This window comes from Passer montanus, unplaced genomic scaffold (genome assembly GCF_014805655.1).
Source record: "Passer montanus isolate IOZ18808 unplaced genomic scaffold, ASM1480565v1 scaffold10, whole genome shotgun sequence".
Taxonomy (NCBI): Eukaryota; Metazoa; Chordata; class Aves; order Passeriformes; family Passeridae; genus Passer; species Passer montanus.
In genome coordinates, this window is record NW_024356505.1 from 3576372 (window position 1) to 3599213 (window position 22842).

At 39.5% G+C, this 22842-nt stretch overlaps 1 protein-coding gene across 2 annotated transcripts in view; it reads left to right on the forward strand.

The window, feature by feature from the left end:
• GADL1 (glutamate decarboxylase like 1) overlaps positions 1–22842 on the forward strand; it is an 83180-nt gene that overhangs the window by 45678 nt on the left and 14660 nt on the right. For both annotated transcript variants that reach the window (XM_039711158.1, XM_039711148.1), the window contains one exon: positions 2403–2492. In XM_039711158.1, coding sequence (XP_039567092.1) covers positions 2403–2492 — 90 coding nt within the window. The remainder of the gene's footprint in view (positions 1–2402; positions 2493–22842) is intronic.

The window sequence follows — 22842 nt, forward strand, 5'->3', positions numbered from 1 at the left end:
AAAGACAGGCAGCTGTGTGGGATCAGGAGGAAGGGAGTACATGGAGAAGGATGGGAAATGGAGTAAGTGCCACCATGAACATTCCAGGTTAGGCTAGACAAGGTACAAAATATGAAAAATATTTTATACTATTCATACAATGTAAACTTTGACTTTGAAGACTGCTGATCAGTTGAAGAATTTTAGGCCAGCAGCACAGGATGGAGTCAGTAAAGTGGCAACTCTGTTAAAAGCTGTCCATTTCTTGTTATTGCAGACCTTAGAAGCGAGCCCAGATCTGTTGTAGTTGTGAAAACTCTTGGTAAGAGCAGAGACTGTTGTGTAGCTCCTGCAGGAATGGGGCACCTGGATTTAAAGTGGTTTTGAAAGGAGTGTTGTAGTATGGGCTGTGGGAAAGAAGTTGAGCTTATTGAATCCTATGAGTTTTTCTGTGAGTTGAGAAGTTGAAAGGGTTAAGAAAGTTTTCAGGAGTTCAGGGGATAAGCAATGAGAATTCAAAGAAGAGATGCTATGAGGCAGAGAGGCCCAGCTGTGCAAGGTCTCTCTGAAGGGAAGATGGGCTTCAGACAAGGATCTTAGGAAAATGATCCTCTGATTCATGCAGTGAGGAAAAACCTGTAATGAGAATTGCTCTATGGCCTGGAAATGCCACTTGTGCTTGAGTCATCTTGAACTCTTCTGTGGTAAAATTGCTTACCTGCTTGAGTAAGACCTGTGACAAGATACCCAGAAATAGAGTGTGAAGCACAGCTGGGGGTAGTTTTCTAGGATGAATGGTATTTTCAGAGGGCAATGATGTATTTGATGTGTGAAAGGAAACTGAGATAATCAAGAAGGCAATATAGGCAATGGCAATATGGTAATGTATGCCATCTGTCTGCTCCTGCCAGATTTTAAATAGTTTTAAATAGTTAAAAAATTTTGCAATAAACCCTGTAACACTGAGCTTGTCCTTGTTCTTATGGGGAAGGCACTGCCTTTTCAGAGTCTGTGTTTACATGTGTACTCAAAGCAAGCTCTTTGGGGGAAGAAATGGGATTTTAAGAACTGATCTTTATTCCATTCAGCAGCAGCACACGGCAGGTTTGCAGCTCAGTTCCTGCTGACAATGATATTCCTCTTGATGATTTCACTGTCTTTAATGCATTCTTTGAATGAAGCAGAAAATGATATGAGCAGCTCTCAGTGGCCTTTCATGGAAGAACGTCTCAGCTGGTGGGATCTCCTCGTTCAGGAGACTGCCTGGGATTATAATAGCAGCCACATCCACAGTGGGGCAAAGGGATGGTGTGATTCAGCTACCTAGCTCCCTTTTAACAGTGTTTTTTTCTTTCCTCTGGTACTGATGAGGATGGCATGTGGGAGAGGAGTGGGGTGTGTGAGTTCACAATCCAAATTATCAGAATCCATATTATAATCTAGTTGCCATCTGAATGCTGTGCTGCAAATAGTGGAGATCAAGATTGACTTAGTGATTTATGGGTTGTGTGGGATGGCATCGCAAGGTGTATCTCTTACTCATATTATTGTTCTCTATACAGGTAAACAAAAAAAAGTTCCAAATTAGCAGGAAATGTAGAGACATTGGGCTGGCCTGCTGGGAGCATTTTCTCAATCATATGTGATACAGAAACCTCATAAGCACAAAATGCCTTATTTTATAATGCATGGTGAACAGCCACTTTTGCTGGGAGCCCTGCAGCTAACTCTGCTGAGTTTAAAGGCAAAATTTCCCTGGAGAGAAACAGACATGTGAAGTCTTAGTCTTTGCTCAAAAGGCCTGCTTAGAAATTAGACAGGATACATTCAGGATATGGTGCATACCCTGCAAGGGGTCTTGAAATTCTTATAAAATGTGTAAATTGAGAAATTCAGCATTAACTCCAGTGCTGTATAGTTTGCTCTATGATATGAGAGGAGATTGGCATTGTTCAGTAGCAAAATGACGAGGTGAGAAAGTCTTAAATGGCCACAAACATTGAGTTTTTATGTTTTGTATAAACGGTATAATTGGAAATTTCCATTTAAAAACCCCAAAACACTAAAAAGAAAATGTATTCTTTAAAATTGCTTCAAATATGAATTCTGTAACTTACCTTCTGCACCTCTCTTATACTTTTTCTAGCCAAAGTGTTTTACTGAGTAAAACACAGTTAAAGATGGATATAGGAAGAAGAAATTAAAAAGGAGCCCCTAGCAGCAGGAAGAGGAATGGATGATATGAAAAATTATTTCTAGTTTCAAAAAAAAGAAACAAAAGGTGACTTTGAGAAGGAAGCTTTAAAGGAAAGGGTATAAACTCAAAGGTTTCACACCCACAGAAAATAAAGCAGAACTCTTTGAAAAGCTGTGATATATGTCCCTATTGCATCTTATAAACATTTACTTGTTCTCTTGTTTAGCCGGAGTATGCAAATGTCTGCTTTTGGTACATTCCACCAAGCTTAAGAAAAATGGAGGATGGACCTGAATTTTGGCAAAAGCTGCACCAGGTGAGTGTCCCATGTTACCTGAGGCTTTCTTATTAATCTGTGTACCAGATAAGAATAAGAAATAGCCCTTGGCTTTGCTTACCATTAGAACCAGTCAGTAGACCAGAGATTTAATTCTTAAGTAGACGTTGGTAAGATTTAAGTTTTGTATTAGTTTAGACAAATCTAATTAATTTTTTTTCTTACTATAAGAGATGTAAGCATTAACAAGTAATTCGGCTTGCTATCCAAGCTGTTAGCAGCTGGCAGAACAGAGAGAAGAGGAACAGTGTTGGCGCATCTCTTGTCTAGACAGATTATTCATTACCTGTTTCATATACTTAGTGCTGTCCTTGGAACTTGGCTTGCATTATCTGTGATAATCTATAATAATGCAAGCAAGGAAGTGCTTAAGAATATATTTCTGATGTTAAACATAAATGGCAACAGGAATACAATGGGAAAATGTTGTGGGAAAAGCTTCACAGATGAGTGTTTTAGTAACTCTTTGACATGCTGATAGAAAATCATGAACATCTTGGAAAAAAAGCAGCAGTCAAATTTTGAATTTACAAGTGGAGAATCATTAGTTAAGACTTAATTAAGAAACCGCTAGACATTGTGGTATTATGTTTTACTGAATAAATTATTCTGTGAGGAATTGAATTTAATTCATTGTTCGCTCATCTCTGGAAGAGCTGTGGTGTTCTGTGTTTATGTTTTAATAGAATTTGCTACTAGAAGTTTAAACTAGAAGAATGATGTGCATATCATCTGCATACTATGTAAATAGGCATACATACTTTATATACATGCTTCCTGTAACATCTGCCCTTATTTCAGCAGCTTTCACAGGAATTGCTTTCAATTTTTGTCTTTAGGAGAAATATCTTCCTTAACTCCATGTGTATTGTTTTGGAAAGTATACTTTTGTAGTCCAGATCCATGCATAGCCACAGTATGGATGCAAGGGCTTGGCATTTACCATCCTTTCACAAAGTTGTGTTCCTTTTGTTTGGGTCTTCCCGTCCTCTCCTCAGAGTAGAAGGCTTATATGTGAATATATATATATATGTGCATGTGTGTATGTATACAGAGCTTTATAATAGCTCATCTACTCATGGAGGAGTGAGGATTTGGGAATGAGCGACTGGAAGGCATAGAAGAAAAAATGCTGCAACTGTCACTGATTGATTTATGTGGCTACAGATGGGACCAAGGAGGGAAAGGACGAAGCACAACAAATGGCTTTCAGCACGTATATTTGAGTGGCTTATGGAGTGTAACTTACTGGCTCTTTGCTCTGTTGCTCTATGGTGCTTCTGGTCAGGGTAGGGAATAGATACCTGCCTTTATTTTATGTACCAATATGGATAGATTGATTCTGGAAATACAGATTTCCTAGCCAGTGTTTTTGGAAACTTGGAGGGAAAGAAGCTTGCATGTAATTTCTTCCAAGAACTGACCACTGCTGCAGATCTCAACTACTCTTTTCATGGGCAAGGTGACATTTTCTTGATTCTTATATCTCCTCTGAGGAAAAGCTAAGAAATCCCAAATTCTAAGACATAAAGTATTTCACTCTTCCCCACAAAAGCCTGAAAAAAAAAATCTAGTGCAAAACAGACAAAAGCTCCCTAGGAAATGGCACGAATTTCTCTCCTGGAGGAAACAACAAATGATTATTGTTAGTTGCGTTATTTTGCCACTGCTGGGAAGTAGTTTGACACTACAGAAGTGAGCCTGTTTCACAGTGATAACATGTTATTTCACCTTCCCGATTCTCTACAGGGATAGGTCTGGGGTTACTCTGCTTTTTGGATGCTGAGGGCCAGTTTGGGGCACAACATGTATCAGTGAGCAGATGAGATGACAGCACTGGGTCAGAAAAAATAAGAATGACTTGACTTTTTCAGCTAAGATCAATATGTTTTAGCATAGCTGATCCAATCTGCATGGTCATTATATTACATTAATCAATACAAATATATTGCTGGACAAGAAGGAATCCATCCTGATCAGCAAGGTGTAAATGATAGGAGCATTAAGGCTGGAGAGGTTGTTACATGGTGCTGTTGATTGACAGATGGGGCTGTGACAGTTTCTTGATTGCAAGCAGTTCTTGAATATTCCCATAATGTCAGTAAAATGACCATTAAAATGCTTTCATTCACAATTTCTCTTTTCACACCACATTTTAATATCACAGTTATTCTGTTTATCCAGAAATCAATCTTCCTTTTTGTTGACCTGCATAACTGACAATAATTAAGGAAACATATGTTTTAAAAATCCCTAGGGCAAGTAATTGATTTTATTCAACTACTTGTTCAGCAATATTGTTCAAAATAACATGCTGTCTTCTAAAGCTAGTTATAGGAGTTTTAGTGCTGCTGAAAGTTGATAAGCAAAGTGTTCAGATCTAAAGTCCTCAGCTTTGTGAAGAATTTGCATAGTCCTATGCAAAATAACCTTGGAGGTTTTCTGCTGTCCTGGCTCTTCTCCAGTTTCCATGGCCCATTTTAAATGGAAGTGTGTCAGGACTGACTGGATTGTAGCGCGATACCTGATTCTGATGTCAGCCTTCTTGTTGTCCTACATAGAATGTGTCTCTCAGAAGCTCAATTTTATTTTTTTTTTTGGGTCAGCTGTTTGTTTTAAATTCTGGAGCCTTCAGCTGTGAAATTTGAGCTCTTTGGAGTCTCCTACATTCAAAACAGAAAGGTGATAGAAGCCTGAAGGATTTGGAGCAGCCAGTAACTGGTCATTTGATTAATCACCTGAACAATTTAGGGAGTGAGAAAACAACACAGCGGTGGGGGAAGTAAAGAACAGCATGAATGGTACATGCCTCTGTTGTGCCTGAAATTGGGAATTCTGTGCACATCCACAGTCTGACACCGCTTTGATCTTTTGGGATTACAGCAGCAGTTTGCTATAGTTCTATAAACAGAGCAGCAAGGCTTTGGATGCAGTCAAATGGTCCAAGACAGCCCATGCCCTGAACACTGAGCAGCGTGCTGAGGCAAGGCAGACGGTATAGCCCATAAATGATCCCCTGTAAAGCGTTTTCCAGCGCCATGCTTCACAAGTGAAGAGAGATTTCTTCTTGTAGAAACCCTGCAAACGGGCCCTCTGTGGTAATTGAGGAGTTGCTGGTAGAGCCAACTGAAGTATCTGTCTGCAGTGTCATTTTGTCATTGCAGACTGGGGACTGCTGCCTCTGACCTGGAGCTGGCATAATTGTCGGGATGAAGGAGCGATGGCTTTGCCAGTACTGTATGCGCCCCCCAGTGGGAATTTTGCTCCTTTTCCTTTGGTGACACACCGTAGGATTTATTTTGTTTACTGCTGAGAATGGTCGGTGTATCACGGAATCAGGGTGAGAAAAGCTGAACTCGGAATTACAAGGCAGAAATGGGAGTGAGGGAAGAAGTAAAAGCACATAAGCAGATAAAATTTAAATTTCCGTGCTTTTTCCATACCTACAAATATCCATGCATATTCTTGTAACAGTCTTCTCTTTAGAAAAGTCAGCTTTCTCACCTTATACTGAAATGCATGCAGATGATGTAGAATTAGCTGATTGTTAGTGACAGCATCTCTGGAAAGCCTCCTGGCAGCACAGGGAATGCTAGGGCACAAGGAAGAGTTTGGAGGGATACATTTGGAACTGTCCTGTTGCCGTCCTGCTGCTAACCCAGTCAGCTAGCCATGTCTTACTCATTCTGGACCAGTTTGTAGTCTGGTGAAACTCAGACTTTGGTCTTGCAGGCTAAAAGACAACGCAAAAATAATTGTTTTAACAGACCCCTCCTCCTGCAGGACCCTGGCCTTGCCAAACGATCCTGGAGCATGAATGTAGGTAGAGAACTATGTAATGAATACTGCTCAGTAAAGAAGGCTAGTGGTTTATTGCTAAGTGCCACTTTAGACCTCAAAATCTAGGTTCAAAACCCGCAGTAGGTTCCTAGTAAGCCTGTTGTGATTTACTAAACTTTGCCTGCTTTGTAGTTCTAAAAATCATATGCTGGAGTATTCGATTTGCAGTGGTTCAGTAAAGCTTTTATACACAGTTATTAGATTCAGTAATTGAGATTCTAGAATCTCAGACTTCACTTCTGTAATGCAGTTGGTGTTTTTTGGTTTTGTTTCCTTCTTTTTCTTTTGAGGTTTTTTGGTCAAGTAATACAAGATTTATTGGCTCAGGATGCAAAGTCATATTAAAGTAGTAATGTCCTACTAAAGCCTGTATAGCTTGGAATGCCATTTTGCCCCTCCTCTCTTCACCTTAGTGAAAGGTAACCTTATTCCAGTCTTTCTCTCCTACTTAGGAGAAGAATATATCTGTTATCTGAAAGCATATTTGTAAAATATCCTGTCATCCTGAATAATGGTGTGATACATTTGTGTAATGAGAGATTTCATATCAAAGCATAAATGTAAGAAGGTTGAAGAGGTGTTGCCTTGGCAACCCCTGAATCTTGTGGTCTTTGTAACATAAATAAAAAAACCCGAAACCTAATCAAGGACCAGATTCAGCAATATTTATGTATTTAAAATACCTATTGATTATGATACAAGATTTGAATAGGAAGGGAAAACAATATCTCCAGTTGGTTATATTGACAAAGATTGTCCTCTGCATTTTGGAAGAACAAGACAAAAACCACATAAGTTATAACCACAGTATTAAATGCAGTGAAGTCAGATTTATGCATAAGAAAGGTCCTATATATGTCACTGCAAGTGTATTTCTGATTGGGATTTGTGTGCAAAATGTTATTTTATTTGCTGGCATCCCTGTGCACCACACTTTGAGGTTTTTTTACACTTGAACAAGGAAACAAACAATACTTTAATGTGTGTATTTGAAGAGTAATGGCAGAGACAGGATTCTGTGAACTTTCCTTACCTAAGTAACTTTTATGGTAGTGAGTAGCCTACTGTCTCTAGCATCTAGCTCAGTTTGACACCAGTTTTGGTGGAGGGCCACAGCAAATGACAGGAAAACAAATGGTAAGATTTGCACACAGAAAGATACAGGAGTTAGATTGGCCGAATCATTGGCTTCCATGACAAGGTGACCAGCTTAGTGAGGAAGGAAAGGGCATGGATGTTGTCCATCTACACTTCACTGGTGCTGTCTCTCAAAGTCTTTGATTCTCTTAAAGTACCCTTCAAATCTGTTGTGGACTTCAAGAAACAAAAGTCCGCAGGAGGAAGAGACTGCTTTGGCAATCTTTCTTTTAGACAGGGGATTGGTGAATTGTCATTTCAGCATATCAGATGGGCTCTGATATGGGGCTCTTTGAAGAAATTTGATTTGTCAGGGAAATCAAGGTGAACAAAAGCTTCAGATTCACTCTGTAAAACTTAAGGCACTTACCCAGGCAAGCTGCTTGAGGAACTAGCTGGTTTCCCACCATCTTTAACACAGAGAACAAGAAAGGAGCTCCCAGATCATGACTTAGGCAACCTGCAGTCAGAAGCACCTTTGGGAAAGACTTCATTATTCAGAAGGGGAACCTAAGAGGTGCCACGACCCCCGATTGGCTGTGTTCTTTCTAATACAGTTAAAAAGAACCTAACACTAAATCCTCAGCATGCTGTATGCTGTTTTAGAGTTCTATTTCACAGGCTTCTGGGGAGAAGGGCTGCAAAACCTCCTCCTGATTGAATGGACCTAGCCACATTCTCATCTTTGTGTTCAAGAGGGGCAGAAATGCAGCGTTCCAGGAGAGGTGAAATCAGGAGGCCCCGTGGAGGCAGGCAAGGACCTTAGGAGAAAGAGGCTCAACAAGCACTAAAGCCACAGAATGAATAACAAGATAATAATCAGGATTTAGGTTGTAGTGTGACCATTCCTTAGTAGAAGGTGATGCTTAGAAGTTTAATAATAAAATAGGCATGAATTTTTTAAAGTAGCAACATCTCTTATTTTGCAACTAATACTGCATAATATACCATACCAGATGAATAAAATTTTTGTAGTTTGGCTGCATATAAATGACTGTTATTGTTAAGAAGAAAGGTCTAAGCTTTGATAAATGAGACGAAATAGTACAGTATAATATAATAGCAGAGAAAAATTATAGCAGTGTTTCAGTACCTCGTTAATGAGGGATTTGCACACTTTCCCTTTTAATATGTGTCTTCTTCTGCAGTTTTATATAACTCATCAGTACAAAAGTGACTGTAGCTGTTAATTAAACAGGGTATTTAACATTACTTTGTTTTAGATGTATTCTCCATAGAATTGGCTTATAAGAATATAAAAATAACATGCTTTTTAAAAAAAATGTTAATTCAAAGTAAAATATTTTGGTTTCTGAGTGTGTATCTGCTTATAACTGGAATTTATGGGGATTTTTTTCTCTTTTGTATTTATTCTTGCTTGATTACTGAAGTAGTGGTGTTAGTCTAAAGGTCTGAATTGGCTGGTGAAGTCTTCATCAAGAGAAGTAGGAGTCAATGCACTTGACAGTGCCCATTTCACCTTAGGACTCCACCCAGGTGTTAGGGGCACTTCAGTTTATATTTTACATTGGTGAGGTTGTACACTTGCCTAACTTTCAGCCACCTATAGTGGTGTGTGAGAGTGATGTGATCCCACACTTGCTCTCTTGTGGGATGTCAGGTGTGTGTATGGGGCTAGAACTGAAGTATATTTCTATGCCTGTATTGTAACTACAGTAGATGTAATAAGATAAGACAAGGCTGTGAACTGCTTCCAACCTGTGCTTTCTGTAATAGTCCTAAGTGATACTGTAGTAATTCATGACATGACAGTCATATTTCTGACATATTTCAGACATATTTCTGTTCTAGCTTTCTACTTCATCCCTTATTGCAGACTGACTTTTCAGGGATGTGTAGTAGCAGTTGGGCTCCAGTGAAAGACAGTCCCATTCATGCAGAAATCCTTACATATGTTAGGCCAGTGGTGCTTGTCTCAGTTGATGCAAATAGGCAACAATCAGTGTCGCTAAATAATACATCTGTCAGCAAACAACTCTATTTTAAAAGCATTGCTGCACAGATGCTAAAACTACACCTCAATTCTTGGGGAAAAAAAAAAAAGAGAGAGAGAAGAAACCCCAATGATTTGATGCTGAATGGTTTTGGTTTACCAGATGAAGGGCAGCTTTTGTCAGGGACTTAACATTGAGCTGTGTGTGTTCAAGGCACACTGGGGACTGAGGTCTATTGATCCCTGGTGCTCAGCCTATTGAAACGATCAAAGCTGGTGGGAGGGAGTCTGCTGCAACTCCATATGTTGCATTCAACCTGAACAAGGATTTCATCTTCCCCAAGCCACCTGCAGAGCAAGATTGCTCAGATCTCCTGAGATGAAGTAAGTTTCACACTAGTAGTTTCTTGCTTGAAATGCTTTTAAGGATAATGGAGGGTCCGATAATTTCTCCATGTGGTAATAGACATAATGGCATGAAATGAAGCTGGGGGCAGTAGGCAAAGTGGAAGGAAATATGGTTAGGAAATAAAATCACAAGAGACCCACAGATTCAAAGTAAGGGACCAAACCTTCCAAGGAGGTGACTACAAGGTGTTTCCATCATGGTGTGTAATGCTCTGTGATGATACCTTAGCTGGCTCAAGTACTAGGAGCCATATGGCCACAGGCTAAACATGGTACTTAATTCAGGTTAAAAAAGGAACAGCTGACATGACTGTTCTTTCAGAACAGTCATCTGTGGTGGTGGTATATGTTTTGTGTAGGTGTAATCCTTTCTTACAGGGAAAACATGGGTTCCACTTGTCCAATGTCTTACAATTTTTGCAGGCTGCCTCCTGAGCGTCATTCTAGCTTTCAGTTTAGATATTGAAAATAACCTGTTTTCGATCTTTGCATTGTTAAAAGCTTCACATATAATGAATCTTTCTGTTTGTATACAGGAAGCTTCTAAAAAGTCTTATTTTGTGACTCATAGGTTGACAGAGGTGGTGGGGATTCAGTGGAACTGCATTCTCTGCTTTATTGCCCAGACTCAATTTACTAAAGGGCACTTAAGCACTGCATAAGAGCTTCTGTGTGAACAAAGACAGTACTTTTTAATTTGTATGGCTTTCAAATAGATACAACCTGTTACCAAGAGCAGCAGATGCTTTGCACCCATTGTTAAGCGTCTCTTAAACTGTGGAAAGACCAAGAGGGTAAAACAACCCCATTTCTTTTCCAGAAAGGTAAATGTTTGGGGGGACTATGTGAAAATGGTGCAATTCATAGAAATTAAGCAGCTAGTTGGCAACAAAAATTGTTTTCTCTGTGTTTGGGCACAATTGAAAAAGCTAATTTGAAAATTATGTCAACTATGACATTTTTAAAAAGCAAATATTAAACTATTTTCTGAGTATAGAAAGCAAAAGGGAATTTGTAATGAATGTAAGGGTTTATCATGTCTCTTTGTTTGTTTGTTTGCATTAAGAGCACTTCAATGTCATCCTTGTTTGTACCTTTCATCATTTCCCAATAGCATAACAAAAATATGTACTTCTTACTTGGAGTCATGTTGCTCCACAGAACAGTATTGCATTTTTCTTCATTATTGCTATAGAAATGAAAACAAATTCATATTTTGTAATGCAACACTGTGAAACTCTTTAGAACTGTCCATATGCAGTGTTTCAGTGTAAATGCATATGTGTTCCTATGCATACATGTATATGGGTGCGTATTAACCCCCTGGGAACATATAAAGGAAAATTAGTATTGAAAGGGAGAGGATGGAATAACATATAGAGTTACTCAAGTAACTTCATTGTAAAAAAAACTTGTAAAAGGAATCATGGAACAGTTGATGTTTGAAGGGAACATTGCAGGTCTTTGAGCTCCTGACACCTAGAGTCTGTTGTCCAGGACAATGTCCAGGTGACTTTTTAATATCTCCAAGGATTAGACACTCCATAGCCTCCCAGGGCAGGTGTTTCATCACCCTGACATGAAAAACTACATTCAGATTCCTGACTACTTAGCACTTGTTTGCCCAATCAGCATGTATTTTCCTCTGCTTAAATGGTACTAATTACACTTCCTTTGCTTCATTTTGGAGTTAGAACATATTGGCTAATATTTTAAATGCCCTTTTGTGCCTCTCTGTGAAGAGTACTGCTTTTAGCAAGAAAGAGGAGTTTGAAGGCATCAACACATTTTGTTCTGCCTGACTTTATGGACTTTGCTCTCCTAAAGCAGCACTGTGCTCCTGAATATCTGTGCACCCCTTCATTCTGCTCTCTCGGTGCCATATGCACATTAATAACCAATGATAGAAGAAAAAAAAGTTCAAGTTACATGTTGAACTCCAAATTACTGCTTTTCTGAAACTATCATAGATCATGTTTAATAGCCTGTGGATCAAGATGAAACCCAGTATATATCACAGGGGAACTCAATAATTGAAGCATTCTGGGAATGTCTAAGTACTGGAGTGCTGAGGTCCCTAGAAGCTTCATTCTGTGTTGTTTTTACCTGAAAAAAGCCCTATCATCTATTATTTTATAATGAATTTTAATAATATTTTAAAGCACTCACTTAAATTATTTTATCCGATGTTCAGGGGAACAATAAACCCTTTTTCAGCCCCTTCCAACTCCTAATTTTCTGCAAATGAGAAAAGCAGTCCTTGAGAGACATTAGCATTTCAGAGTATCTCCAGTACATTTGACTCATGGCTATCTCATCTTTGTCCTTGGTGTCTGCAGAATGGTCCCTCAGGAGCACTGAACATGTTCTCTGGGTCTGTGAAGCTGATCTATCTGTCTGCCAGCTCTGAATTTACTCCTTTCATATGAGAAGCCTCAGGGGCTCTCTGAAGGATCCTTTACTGGTCTCCTGGTGATGGGAAAGCAATAATTTGCAAGCCTGAAGCTGCACAGGTGGTTCTGTGTGGGTATGGTGAGGATAGTTTCGTCTCAGAAAAACAGCAGTAACAGAAGGGTTTTGTGGACTTGCTGCTCTGTGGTTTGCACAAGGGGTAAATTATTTTCCTATTTAAATGTGGTAGAAGGAAGATTGACTTTTCTAGCACCCTGGCAAAGAAAAAAACTTGGGATGAAACTGTAGGAATCCTGCCAAGATTGAGACCCTTGAACCTTTCTTGACTGAGTATTACAGGGCACGCCCTGGCTGGTGTGCTGGGGCTGCAATGTGGGACTGTGCCAGGACTGGGCTGCTGCAGGCTGTGCTGGCTGATCTGGAGCCCTTGGGGCTGGGGCAGCGAGGCAGCCCTGCAGCCCAGGTCAGTCCCCTCCTACGGAGCTTAATGGCGCTCCTCGAGGACCAGCAGGTTTTCACTGCATTGTTTCACCTTGTGCCTGTAAGCTGCTCCTAGAGCTGCCTTCCTGCAGCTGCCCAAGCTGTGACTCCCTGGCCCTGGGAGGATTTTGGTACATGGTTCAGAGGATCTGTTTTACAATGGGAGTTTGAACTGAATGGGGTTGGAGGACTGAAGTGATTTTTAGGTGAGCATTTTAGGGTGCACTAGGGACTGGTGAGGGAACTGCCCACCCAAGCCACTGGCTTGATACATGATGGCTATATATATTTCTTTATGATGGTTATATATACTCATTAACCTCACTAATAATTGGTATTTCAATGCTGAAGGGTACGTGTAGGATAACAGTAATATCTACCCCTCCCCTTGCTCCTGTGCATAGGAGGAATCTTAATGAGAATGAAAGCAAAGAGCATGGCCAAGCAAAAATTATTCTGAGCAGTTGTTTAATTGTTAATGCATTATTTGTCTTGCTTTTGCACTAGTTAAACTGCAGGGTGGAATGGAAGGCACCATTTCTTGGTGTCTTTCCCTCTGCAAGGGTGTGGTAACAGGACCTTCTCTGAGTGCTTTAGACATAAAGGTACTTGAATATCAGAAGTTGCAGGTGGATGGATGGACAGTGAGTAGTAGTGTGGTCAGTTGGTAGTGATTTTTTAAATGAACCATTTCCACACTACTGATTAAAGTTCCTTCTGGTTACAAATCTTTCTGGTGGTATTGGTGGGGGTACCATCCCTGCCAGCTGGTATCTGCTGTGGTTTCTGAATGAAACAAGTGTCTTCTAGCATTCTGTTGGGTTTGACATGTTTAATAAATAACAGCAGTGAATTGACCATATTGCAATAATAGTGATCATAAGATAAATAACATAGTGATTTTTTTTTTTGGTCATTTTCTCATGAGTTAGACAGAAGGAAAATAAAATCTTTGAGTTTCACCCTTAATTAATGGACTGCTACAACATGAGTTACTATGTGTCTGATGGAAAATAAGATTTTTTTCTGCTTTATCAACCAGAAAAGAGCAGCTGCTGAACAGAATAAGTCTTTATTTTGCCTCGCAGTAAAGGTAAACTTCCACTGTAGTCTGAAACAGGGTGATAATTTCACCACTGGCTTAGCCTATCTGGGAAAATATTTCACTCTATTTGTTATATGAGACATAAGTGGGGAACTCCCATGTCAGTGGAGTTTCAAAGGATGTGGGCAATTGGGCAAATGCAGCATCTCTAAAAAAGAATTGCAGTCATAATTTATAGGTCACAAATATTCAATAAAAGAATAGTTTAGAGGCTGTTTTAGGGTACTGTCATTGTCTGCTTGGCCAGCTCTGTATTTTGGGGACTCTGGGTAGACCAGTGACTTTTGTATAAGCACATCTTCTACAAAGGCATCTGTTCTTGACTGGAAAACATCAAGGAATGATAAAACTAACATATTCTTTGGTACCTCCTTTCAATAGCTAATTAGCCTTCCTGTACAAAATGGTGGTGAAAAAAAGCTTATCCACACTCAAATAGCCTTCTCTAATGTGTTTTTCCCTTTTGCTCATAAGTTATCATCCAGTCACCTCTCATTCTTCTATTTATAAACTAAATACATTAATATCTTTAGGTCCTCATTAGACATTGAGTTATTTCTGTGGCTGTCATCATCATCCTTCCCATTTTTCGTTCTTGTAAAAAAACCCCAACAAACATCTGAACTATGTATTGCTTACCAGCACCTCTGTTTCCACTACAGTAAGTGGAGATAAAATTGTCTCCCTAAGGCCTGTGCACTTGTTTATAAAATCGTGGGTCATATTACATTTTTTCTTCTACTGTATTTCTTTGGGAGGCTCTGTCTCTAAAATATATATACATATACATACATACATATATGTATAGATGATGAATGATGAAATGAAAAGTTTTCTTGTGTGTATAAATTACTAATTTGTGCACAAAATAAATTGTCAAGACATCTTGGTTGGTTTGGGTTATTTTTCCCATTGGCCTAAGGAAAACAAGCTGACATCCCAGATAAACCAGTGGTTCTATGATCTATGAATCTTTGTTTAAGAGCAGTCTTGACTGTTTTAAAGCACTCACATAAATGACCTAATTACAAAACTTTGTAGTCTGCCTCTTGACAGAACTTTTAAAAGCTGATTTTGGCTTGGGTATAGAGCAAAAACAATTGCAGAGAAGTCAGTTTCTTACCAGGAAGGATTTTTGGCTTCTGATGTGTGACCTGGAAGCTCATATGAATTTTGTTTTGGTTTTGACTGCTACAGTCTTTTCAGAGTCACTGTTTTTAGGGTAGTCATCCATTTTGAGCTGTCTATGGTTTTTTGTTTGCATGCATAACTTACCTTTCGAGTGAGTTTGAGCAGTCCAGGTCTGTGCAATGGCTTATCTTCCTTGTTTTTCTCCCTTTGTGAGTCTCTCACTTGCAAATGGTATCAGCTGTCATTTGTTGACTTTCAGAAAACCAACAGTGAGGATCAGCATCAAGGTTAATCCTGATCTCTGTGGAGCCTCACTAGCAGTAATGTTTGATTGACATTTTGTTTTTCCTGTGTGAGAGATATGGTAGTTATTCAAATTTTGCTTGGTTCAACTGCATTCCTGTTGTGTGGTCCCGATTTTTTGTGCTGTTCCTGTGTGAATTGTTCCTGCTATTTTTCATTTAAATGGCTTGTGTAAGGCTTTCCTATTAATGCTCTAAGTGCAAATAAATCATCAAGAAAACTTGGAATATCAGCAAAATAATGAGGGTGGGCTGACCCAAAAAAAATGTGCTTGGCAAAGATATAAATATCACTGAACACAAAAGACTACATTTTGAATCTGTTTCTATAAATTTTAGAATTTCTATGTATTCTTATCTTTAACTCATTATAAATTAAATCCAGCACGAGCTTTTCATTTTAATTTCAGGTTCACATTGACTTAAGCAACCTTATTTCACTAGGTCTATTTCCTTACCACTTCTAATACTAGTGCTTGTTTTCTGAAGTTTCCACAGTATCCTCAAAAATTATCCACAAATTTCAGTGAGCTGTTTTTAATCTTAGCCATCCAGGCCTATAGACCTAAAAATTTCCCTTCAGTAGATCTTTAACATCCTGATGGCTGCTGATGGCTTGGAAAGCTCATCAGATTTGTGGTAGGAATCCCTCCCAGCAGAAAGAGAAAGTTTATTGAACGTTTCTGCCTTGCCTGCATTTTTAATGATTTAACCATGCATAGGGCTTCAGCCATCCCTAATGTACATACTAAACTTCTTCTTCTTTCCTTAGTCCTGTCAGTCAAGGTTTTCTTTTCCTTCTGATAAATTTTCTTCATGTCACATTTGTATTGATTGCTATCTGATCTGCTTCCCTTTTTCAGCTTGTTAAATATTGCTTTGCTATCTTCCCCTTGCCAATAAATTGGGATGGGCTTTTAGATAAAGCTGTCTTCTTTCTTGATTGAAGGATTGCAGCTTTTGGCCATCTAATCTTTTCTTAAAGAGCTTTAAGCCTTCATCTATCTTTTCCACCTGAAGTTCTTTGGAAATTAAGTCCTATAAAGCAGTCTTTGTGATTGTGACCATCCTTTTCCTTAGGCTTCACTGAGTATAGTTAGGTTGTGATGAATTCACAGGGGGAAGTGCTGATTTATAGACCAGTGAGTAATTTCTTTGGGCCACAATATGGTTGGAAATGAAGATGTATCATACTGGGTCTGCTGATGAGTCGGGACAGTGCGTGCAAAACTGATTGTTGTATGAATTAGTATTGTATTTGCAGGGTGCCCTGATGAAGGAAGGAATGATGAATCTGACTCTATGTTCTCAGAAGGTTAATTTATTATTTTATAATACTATATTATATCAAAGAATACTATACTAAACTATGCTAAAGAATACAAAAAGGATACTTACAGAATGTTAAAAAGATAATAATGAAAACTCAAGGCTCTCTCTAGCGTCCCGACACAGCTTGACCCTGGTTGGCTAATAACTCAAAATAATTCTCACCAGAAACTAATGAAACAGTAACCTGTTGGATAAACAATCTCCAACCACATTCCAAAGGAGCAAAATACAGGAGAAGCAAATGAGATAAAATTGTTTTCTTTTTTCTCTGAGGCATCTCAGTTTCCCAGGAGAAAAATCCTGGGCAAAGGGATTTTTCAGAAAATATAAATGTGACAAATTAGAGTCTGTGCATGTGATGGATCCATGTGTGGTAACAGGATGTGGTGACTGCTGGGGAAGGAAGGTGAGACAGTGCTGGGTATCCATGTGTCTTGGCTGCTTGAATGATGCCTCAGTTTGATTAATATGATGTAGATTTCTCCAGCTATCCCATCCCTGGAAAGATTCAGGGTCAGGCTGGATGGGACATTTAACAACCTTGATGTAGTTGAATGTTTCCCTGCTTGCTGCATCATCAGACCAGATGACCTTGAAAGGTCAACTCAGACTATTCTGTGTAGCATTTGTGCTTGTGAATCAGGCTGTTTTTCACAATCAACAATAGCTACGAGGTGGTTGTGTTGAGTGCAGGACTCACTGCTGAAGCTGCCAAGGTGCTCTGCTGGAAGTGGTTAGGGATGGTGGTTAGGACCTGGCTGGAGAACCTGCCCTGGATGCCCCGCTCTGGATCGCAAAGATGGGAATTGTGCTGTGTCCGTAGCTGTGTCAGGGCTCAGGGCTCGGCTCCGGCCGGCTGCGGAGCTCCACGTGCAGCTGGGGCTCACCTCTGGAGCGCGGCTTTCCCAGAGGATTTCCAGCCGCCGGCAGCAGCAGGGCCCGTGACCATCGGGGGGCACCAGAACGACAGCAATGCGCCGGAGCTGCTCGCGAGTGCTCAGGCTGCTGGTAATGTCTCTTTGGCTCAGCCGTGGAAAAAACCCTGTGTTTGAGGGGGGCAAGAAATTTCTTCCATTTCTTAAATCAACATAATTTCCTCAGTAATACTGCAAGCTCTATTTTGAAGGCATGAGCTGTTAAAGAATAAACTAGCAAGCATGAGTTATCCCCTAGTTTCCCAGCAGCACTAGCTTTTCCTTTCTTTTCTTTTCTATTTTTTTCCTCCCTTTCAGTCCGTTGTTTAAAGTTGATATCAATATCTTGATTTGCAAGGTTTAGACCAAAAACTTACCTTGAATAATATGTATTGAATAATTGTCATTGAGAGATCAGTGTCTAATAAAATATGAAACTTGTAAGGATTTTACTGTTCTTCCTAGGCATTTGAGTGCCTTATATGGAGTCTGAACACAGTAATATTTGAGGACTTAGTATACATTTTTAACAGTAGTTGAGTGCTATTTTTTTGTTTTGTTTTGGGGTTTTTTGGTTTTTTGTATTTTTTTCCTTTTTCCCTGAAAGTTCAGCTGATGGTCTGAATTTCAGATGTAAAGGGATACCTATAGAAGTTATTTCTGGCTTGTTGGTGTATGTGGTTATTAGCATGGCTAGATATTGTATAACAGTGTCTGTAGGCTACTGGTAAGTCATGGTGTTGAAGCATCTTTGACTGCTCCTTCACCTGGCCTCATAAGAAAATGGGGGAAAGGAAGCATTTTTTCCCTTAAAAAGAAGGCTGTTCTGCTGTCTGCAGGCAAAGTCTTCTTCCCAGTGTCTCCTGAAACTCCTGCTAATCTTTGGTGGAAATTCACATTATTAACATTTAACATTGAAGGTATAAGCCTGTTTTTGTAAAGTTTTGTTTTGGTCTTTTTAAGTAAATTCCTGAGAGTGAAGATATTGAGTTTCTGTGGGTGGAGCCACAGTATGACTTCTGAAAGTATTAACATTTAATATTGAAGGTATAGGCCTGTTTTAGTAAAGACATATTCTCAGTTTTGTTTTGGTCTTTTTAAGTAGGTTCCTGAGGGTGAAGATATTGAGTTTCTGTGGGTGGAGCCACAGTATGACTTCTGAAAAGTGAGTCTGTTGTCCAAGAATTGGCCTTGGTTGGCCAGTACTGTTGAAAAGTGTAGTCCAAGTTGTCCTGAGTTATATGCAATGGTCAACACCTAAAGCTGCCAGGGGCTTTTATCCAAAGTGGTAGTCATAGTCTTCCTCTGTCCAGTCATCCTGCTGATTTACCAGGCTTGAAGTCCTCCCCATTGCATGGATAAATGTTGGGCTTTAGTTGTAACAATGAACACAGTTAATTTTTGTAAGTGAAGAATTTTACAAATAATGTTTCTGACTTGACAAAAAAAATCAGAAAACAGTGAAATGAATGTAGCATTTAAACATATGGAAGAGGCTTGGTGAAAGGATTCCTTGCTTGAAAACACGTTGCTCCTTTTCACTAAGTAAGCTGAACTGAAAAAGACACTATTTCACCATGCAGGTCTTGCTTTCTTTATGTCCTTAGACCATCATAGTCAAGACTACTAGAAAACAGTATTTTCATGAAACAACTGACTTTCATCAGGCAGCTAGGGGCATCTGGAAATTTCTGCTTTTTCAAGTTCACTAAGCCTATTTGAGGTCTTTTAGAAATGATGAAAAGAATTGTTAATCCTGCTGCTGCTTAACTTTAAATCAGTCAGTCCTTAAAACTGTGCAGTTCTTTAATTCATGCACTAGATGGTGATCAAAAGCAGCCCAAGTTGTGTTCTCTCTTCTTCCGAAAATCACAGCTGACATTGGAAAATGAAAGCACAAGACTGACAGTTTTTCCTACCAAGCTTTTAAACTTTTCTTGCTGTCCAGTAATGATAAATTTACTTAGTAGAATCATCTTAGAGATTAAGGTGCTGCTAAATTCATATGTCCTGTTCTGTGATTTTTTAAAAATCAGTTGTTGGATAAAAGTGTAGGAAATGCTCCTCTCTGTCAGATCGTAAAACATTCATCAAATATTCCATAACTTCAAGCTGGGGTTAGTGTTGTTTCCATAATAAAGGAATTCAGATATACTAGTTTTGGAATAATTGCCATGGACTGAAACTTAAGTCTCTGAATGTACAGATTGATTACCATTGGCTAAGACAAGGTAGTAATGAAAAAGCAGGAGGGCATTTTTCTGAAAACATGATTACAGTCTTTTATAAGATTAAAAGCGAACCAAGCAAAAAACATTTCTGTACTGCCCACCCTAAAATTATAAAACCTGCTCTAGTTCTGTACTTTCAGATTACTACTGGCTTCAAGGGAAGATTGCAAGACATGTTTTGTACTCTGTAGCTGGAAAAAAATGTATTCCACTGAAGGGAATCAGTCAAAAATATTCTTTTACTGGAAAAGGCAAGGTATAATATTCAGGAATGGAGGCTGATAGGTGGACCTAGATAGATCTGGGACAAGGGGAAATCTAGTGCAGTACAGTGCAGAGTGACTGTAGGTAGAAAATACCAGTGGTGCAGTGTTTAGATAGCAAGAGGGAAATGTACAAAACACAGGACTGTAAGATGATGATGTACAACACACACTGGACTGTACTATAGCTATTATGTGCCAAAAAATATAGTTCAAATAAACAACTAAAAGAGGGAGAGTGTCACATGAACAGTAAATGTTAATAGCATGGAAAAGTTCTTTTTTGTTCTCTGTGTAAATCTGTAAGGAAGTAGAAGCCTGTCTTGTGACTAGAGCTCAGAGCCACTCACATGCATACATCCTTCCTCTGGCAAGGTTAAAAGCTGGTGGAAAGAACCCTAATTCTTCTGCAGTGTGGGAGGAGGTGCCATGGATGATGGCGATGGCAGAAGATGCAGTGCTCTGGAGCCACCTCCATGTATGGAAAGATGGATGAGATCTGATGGTGCACGGAGCAATGGCATGGCTTAAATTAGGCTTACACTGAACATCTGGGTAGTCTTTTTTTTTTCCTTCTTCTTCTTTTTTTTTTTTTTTCCTCCTGAGCAGAACACAGGCACTCAGTACAGACTCTTTAGCCCAGAAGCTGGATAAAGAGATCCCCCGTGGATTTAACCTCTGTGTAAATATTTGTAACTCTTTGTGACTTCTGTGAGGCAGGCAGTGAAGGCACAGATCATCAGTGATTAGGAAGCTGGATAGCAGCAAGTGCATATCTGCTCACAGGCAATTGTAGGGTTAAAAGAGCAAAAGGAAATTTGATGCAGCTACAACATGTTTTACACTGGTGATCTGTGTAGCAATGAGGAAATGCATGGAAAAGCAGAATTCCAGACATCTGAATTGATGAAATGATTCATAGACTGACTTTTTCACTCAGCACTCATCCCAGTTATAATGAGAATCATCTGAGTGGAGTAAAATAACCACAGTTTGAAGCTCGTAGGAGGGCAGTAGCCTATAGCCATGCTAGATGTAAGAGTCATTTGCTCTGCAGCCTGTTGGAGAGCTGTTCCATGTACAAGATGGAGCTTTTCCTTTGGCTTGTTTTTTGTGTTTGTGTTTTTTGGAGGCGTCCACTGCAACCCTGGCTTTCATTCTAAATTGGTCCTACACAGCTGCATGTATACATATATGTAACATATGCATGCCAATAATCTGTGGTTTCAGGAAAAATTGATCTTTGCATGTATACATGGCCAGCTTGGCAGTAGTGCACCGAAGGAATTCGTATATGCTAAATTTATAAAAACTGGCTCCAAACATAGAAAGGAAATAGCGTCAAGAGAGTTGAGGCACACCCTTAGATGGTGTTTGCACGTATTCTCACAACTGTTCTTGGTTAAAGATGGCTCTTGCTCAAACAGCATCAGAAATGCAAACCTCACATTGCCTCATTCTGTGCAGTTTAAGTTTTTGATCTTAGAGAATTTAACATATGCCAAAATAATGAGGTAGAAACATATGTGGATTTAATCCTAGTCTGAAGCTCCATTTCAAGTTCATGCCAAATGAAGCTCCACCCCAGAGTTTTCTAATGATCAGTTTGCATTTGTGGTACCAATGGGATGCCCCTGGGATAAAATGCAAATTGTTTCTTATATACAGAAAATTATTCAAAGCACAGATCCCTACCATTTCAGTGAAAACCCCAGAGTCATAGAATGGTTTGGGTTGGTTCATCAGCCACAAAAAAGACTTGAGAGCAGAGGCAATTCAGTACAATATCAGAAGGTGGCTGGACTTGGGCCCAGCAACATTGCTCCTTTTTCAGCCCGGTAGGTGTGAGACCACTGTGGTTCCCTGTCCTCAAGTCCAGTAAGTACACAAATTCCAAGTGGTGCCCATGTGCGCGCACACACACACACACACACAAAAAAAAAAAAACAACAACCAAACCCAAACATGATATACACACAACTGGCTGCAGAGATCAACACAGAAGGCAGTATCTTTACTGACATCCCCATGAACACATCTAAAATCATGTCATACAGACATGGGCACTGCAAACAATCATATTCTCTTCAGCTGGTAAGGACTGAAGTCTTGCAGTATACATATATTCCCATCTCTCTAGTAGCTGGTTTTGGAAATTGGGTAGAGTTGCTGACACCTTGGTTGCAGGTATTCAGACCTCCTGTCCTGCTATCTGGCTTGTCCATCTTGGAGTTTGTTAATGTTTACACACCCACACAGAAGAAAGAAATTTGATTTAATAAGAATAAAGGATAGTCTGCAGTGATTAAGTGCAGGATTGAGATAGGTAAGGGTGCTGACCATATGTCTGTTTGTATCTGCTCATTTTCCCTGTATTTTAATGTGCAAAATCACTTAGGTCAGAAAAGACCTCCTGACCTCTCTCTGTTCACACCTTTGATTCTTCACCTAAGCATTGCATAATGCATTTTTCACACTTGGTTCCCCTTGAATCTTCTTGTATTCTGGATATCCTCCCTTTGTGTTTCATTCAGTGCAGCTTTTGGAGCAGTCCACCATAAATTGGGAACAGCAGAGGAACATGGGTTTTATATAGCTTTGATTCAAGATAAACTGTCTGCATGGACTTCATCTCACCTTGCTTTAGCAAAACTTAGGCAGAGGTCTTCTGCTGAAGCCTATGTAGGAGGAGAGAAGATTTTCCAAACTGAGCCCATCTATCTTATTCTAGGATGAGATTAATCACTCCCTAGCAGTGCCTCTTTTTCTCCCTTAACTAAAGGCAAAGCCTATATGGCTAGCATAGGCTAGATGTCTAAC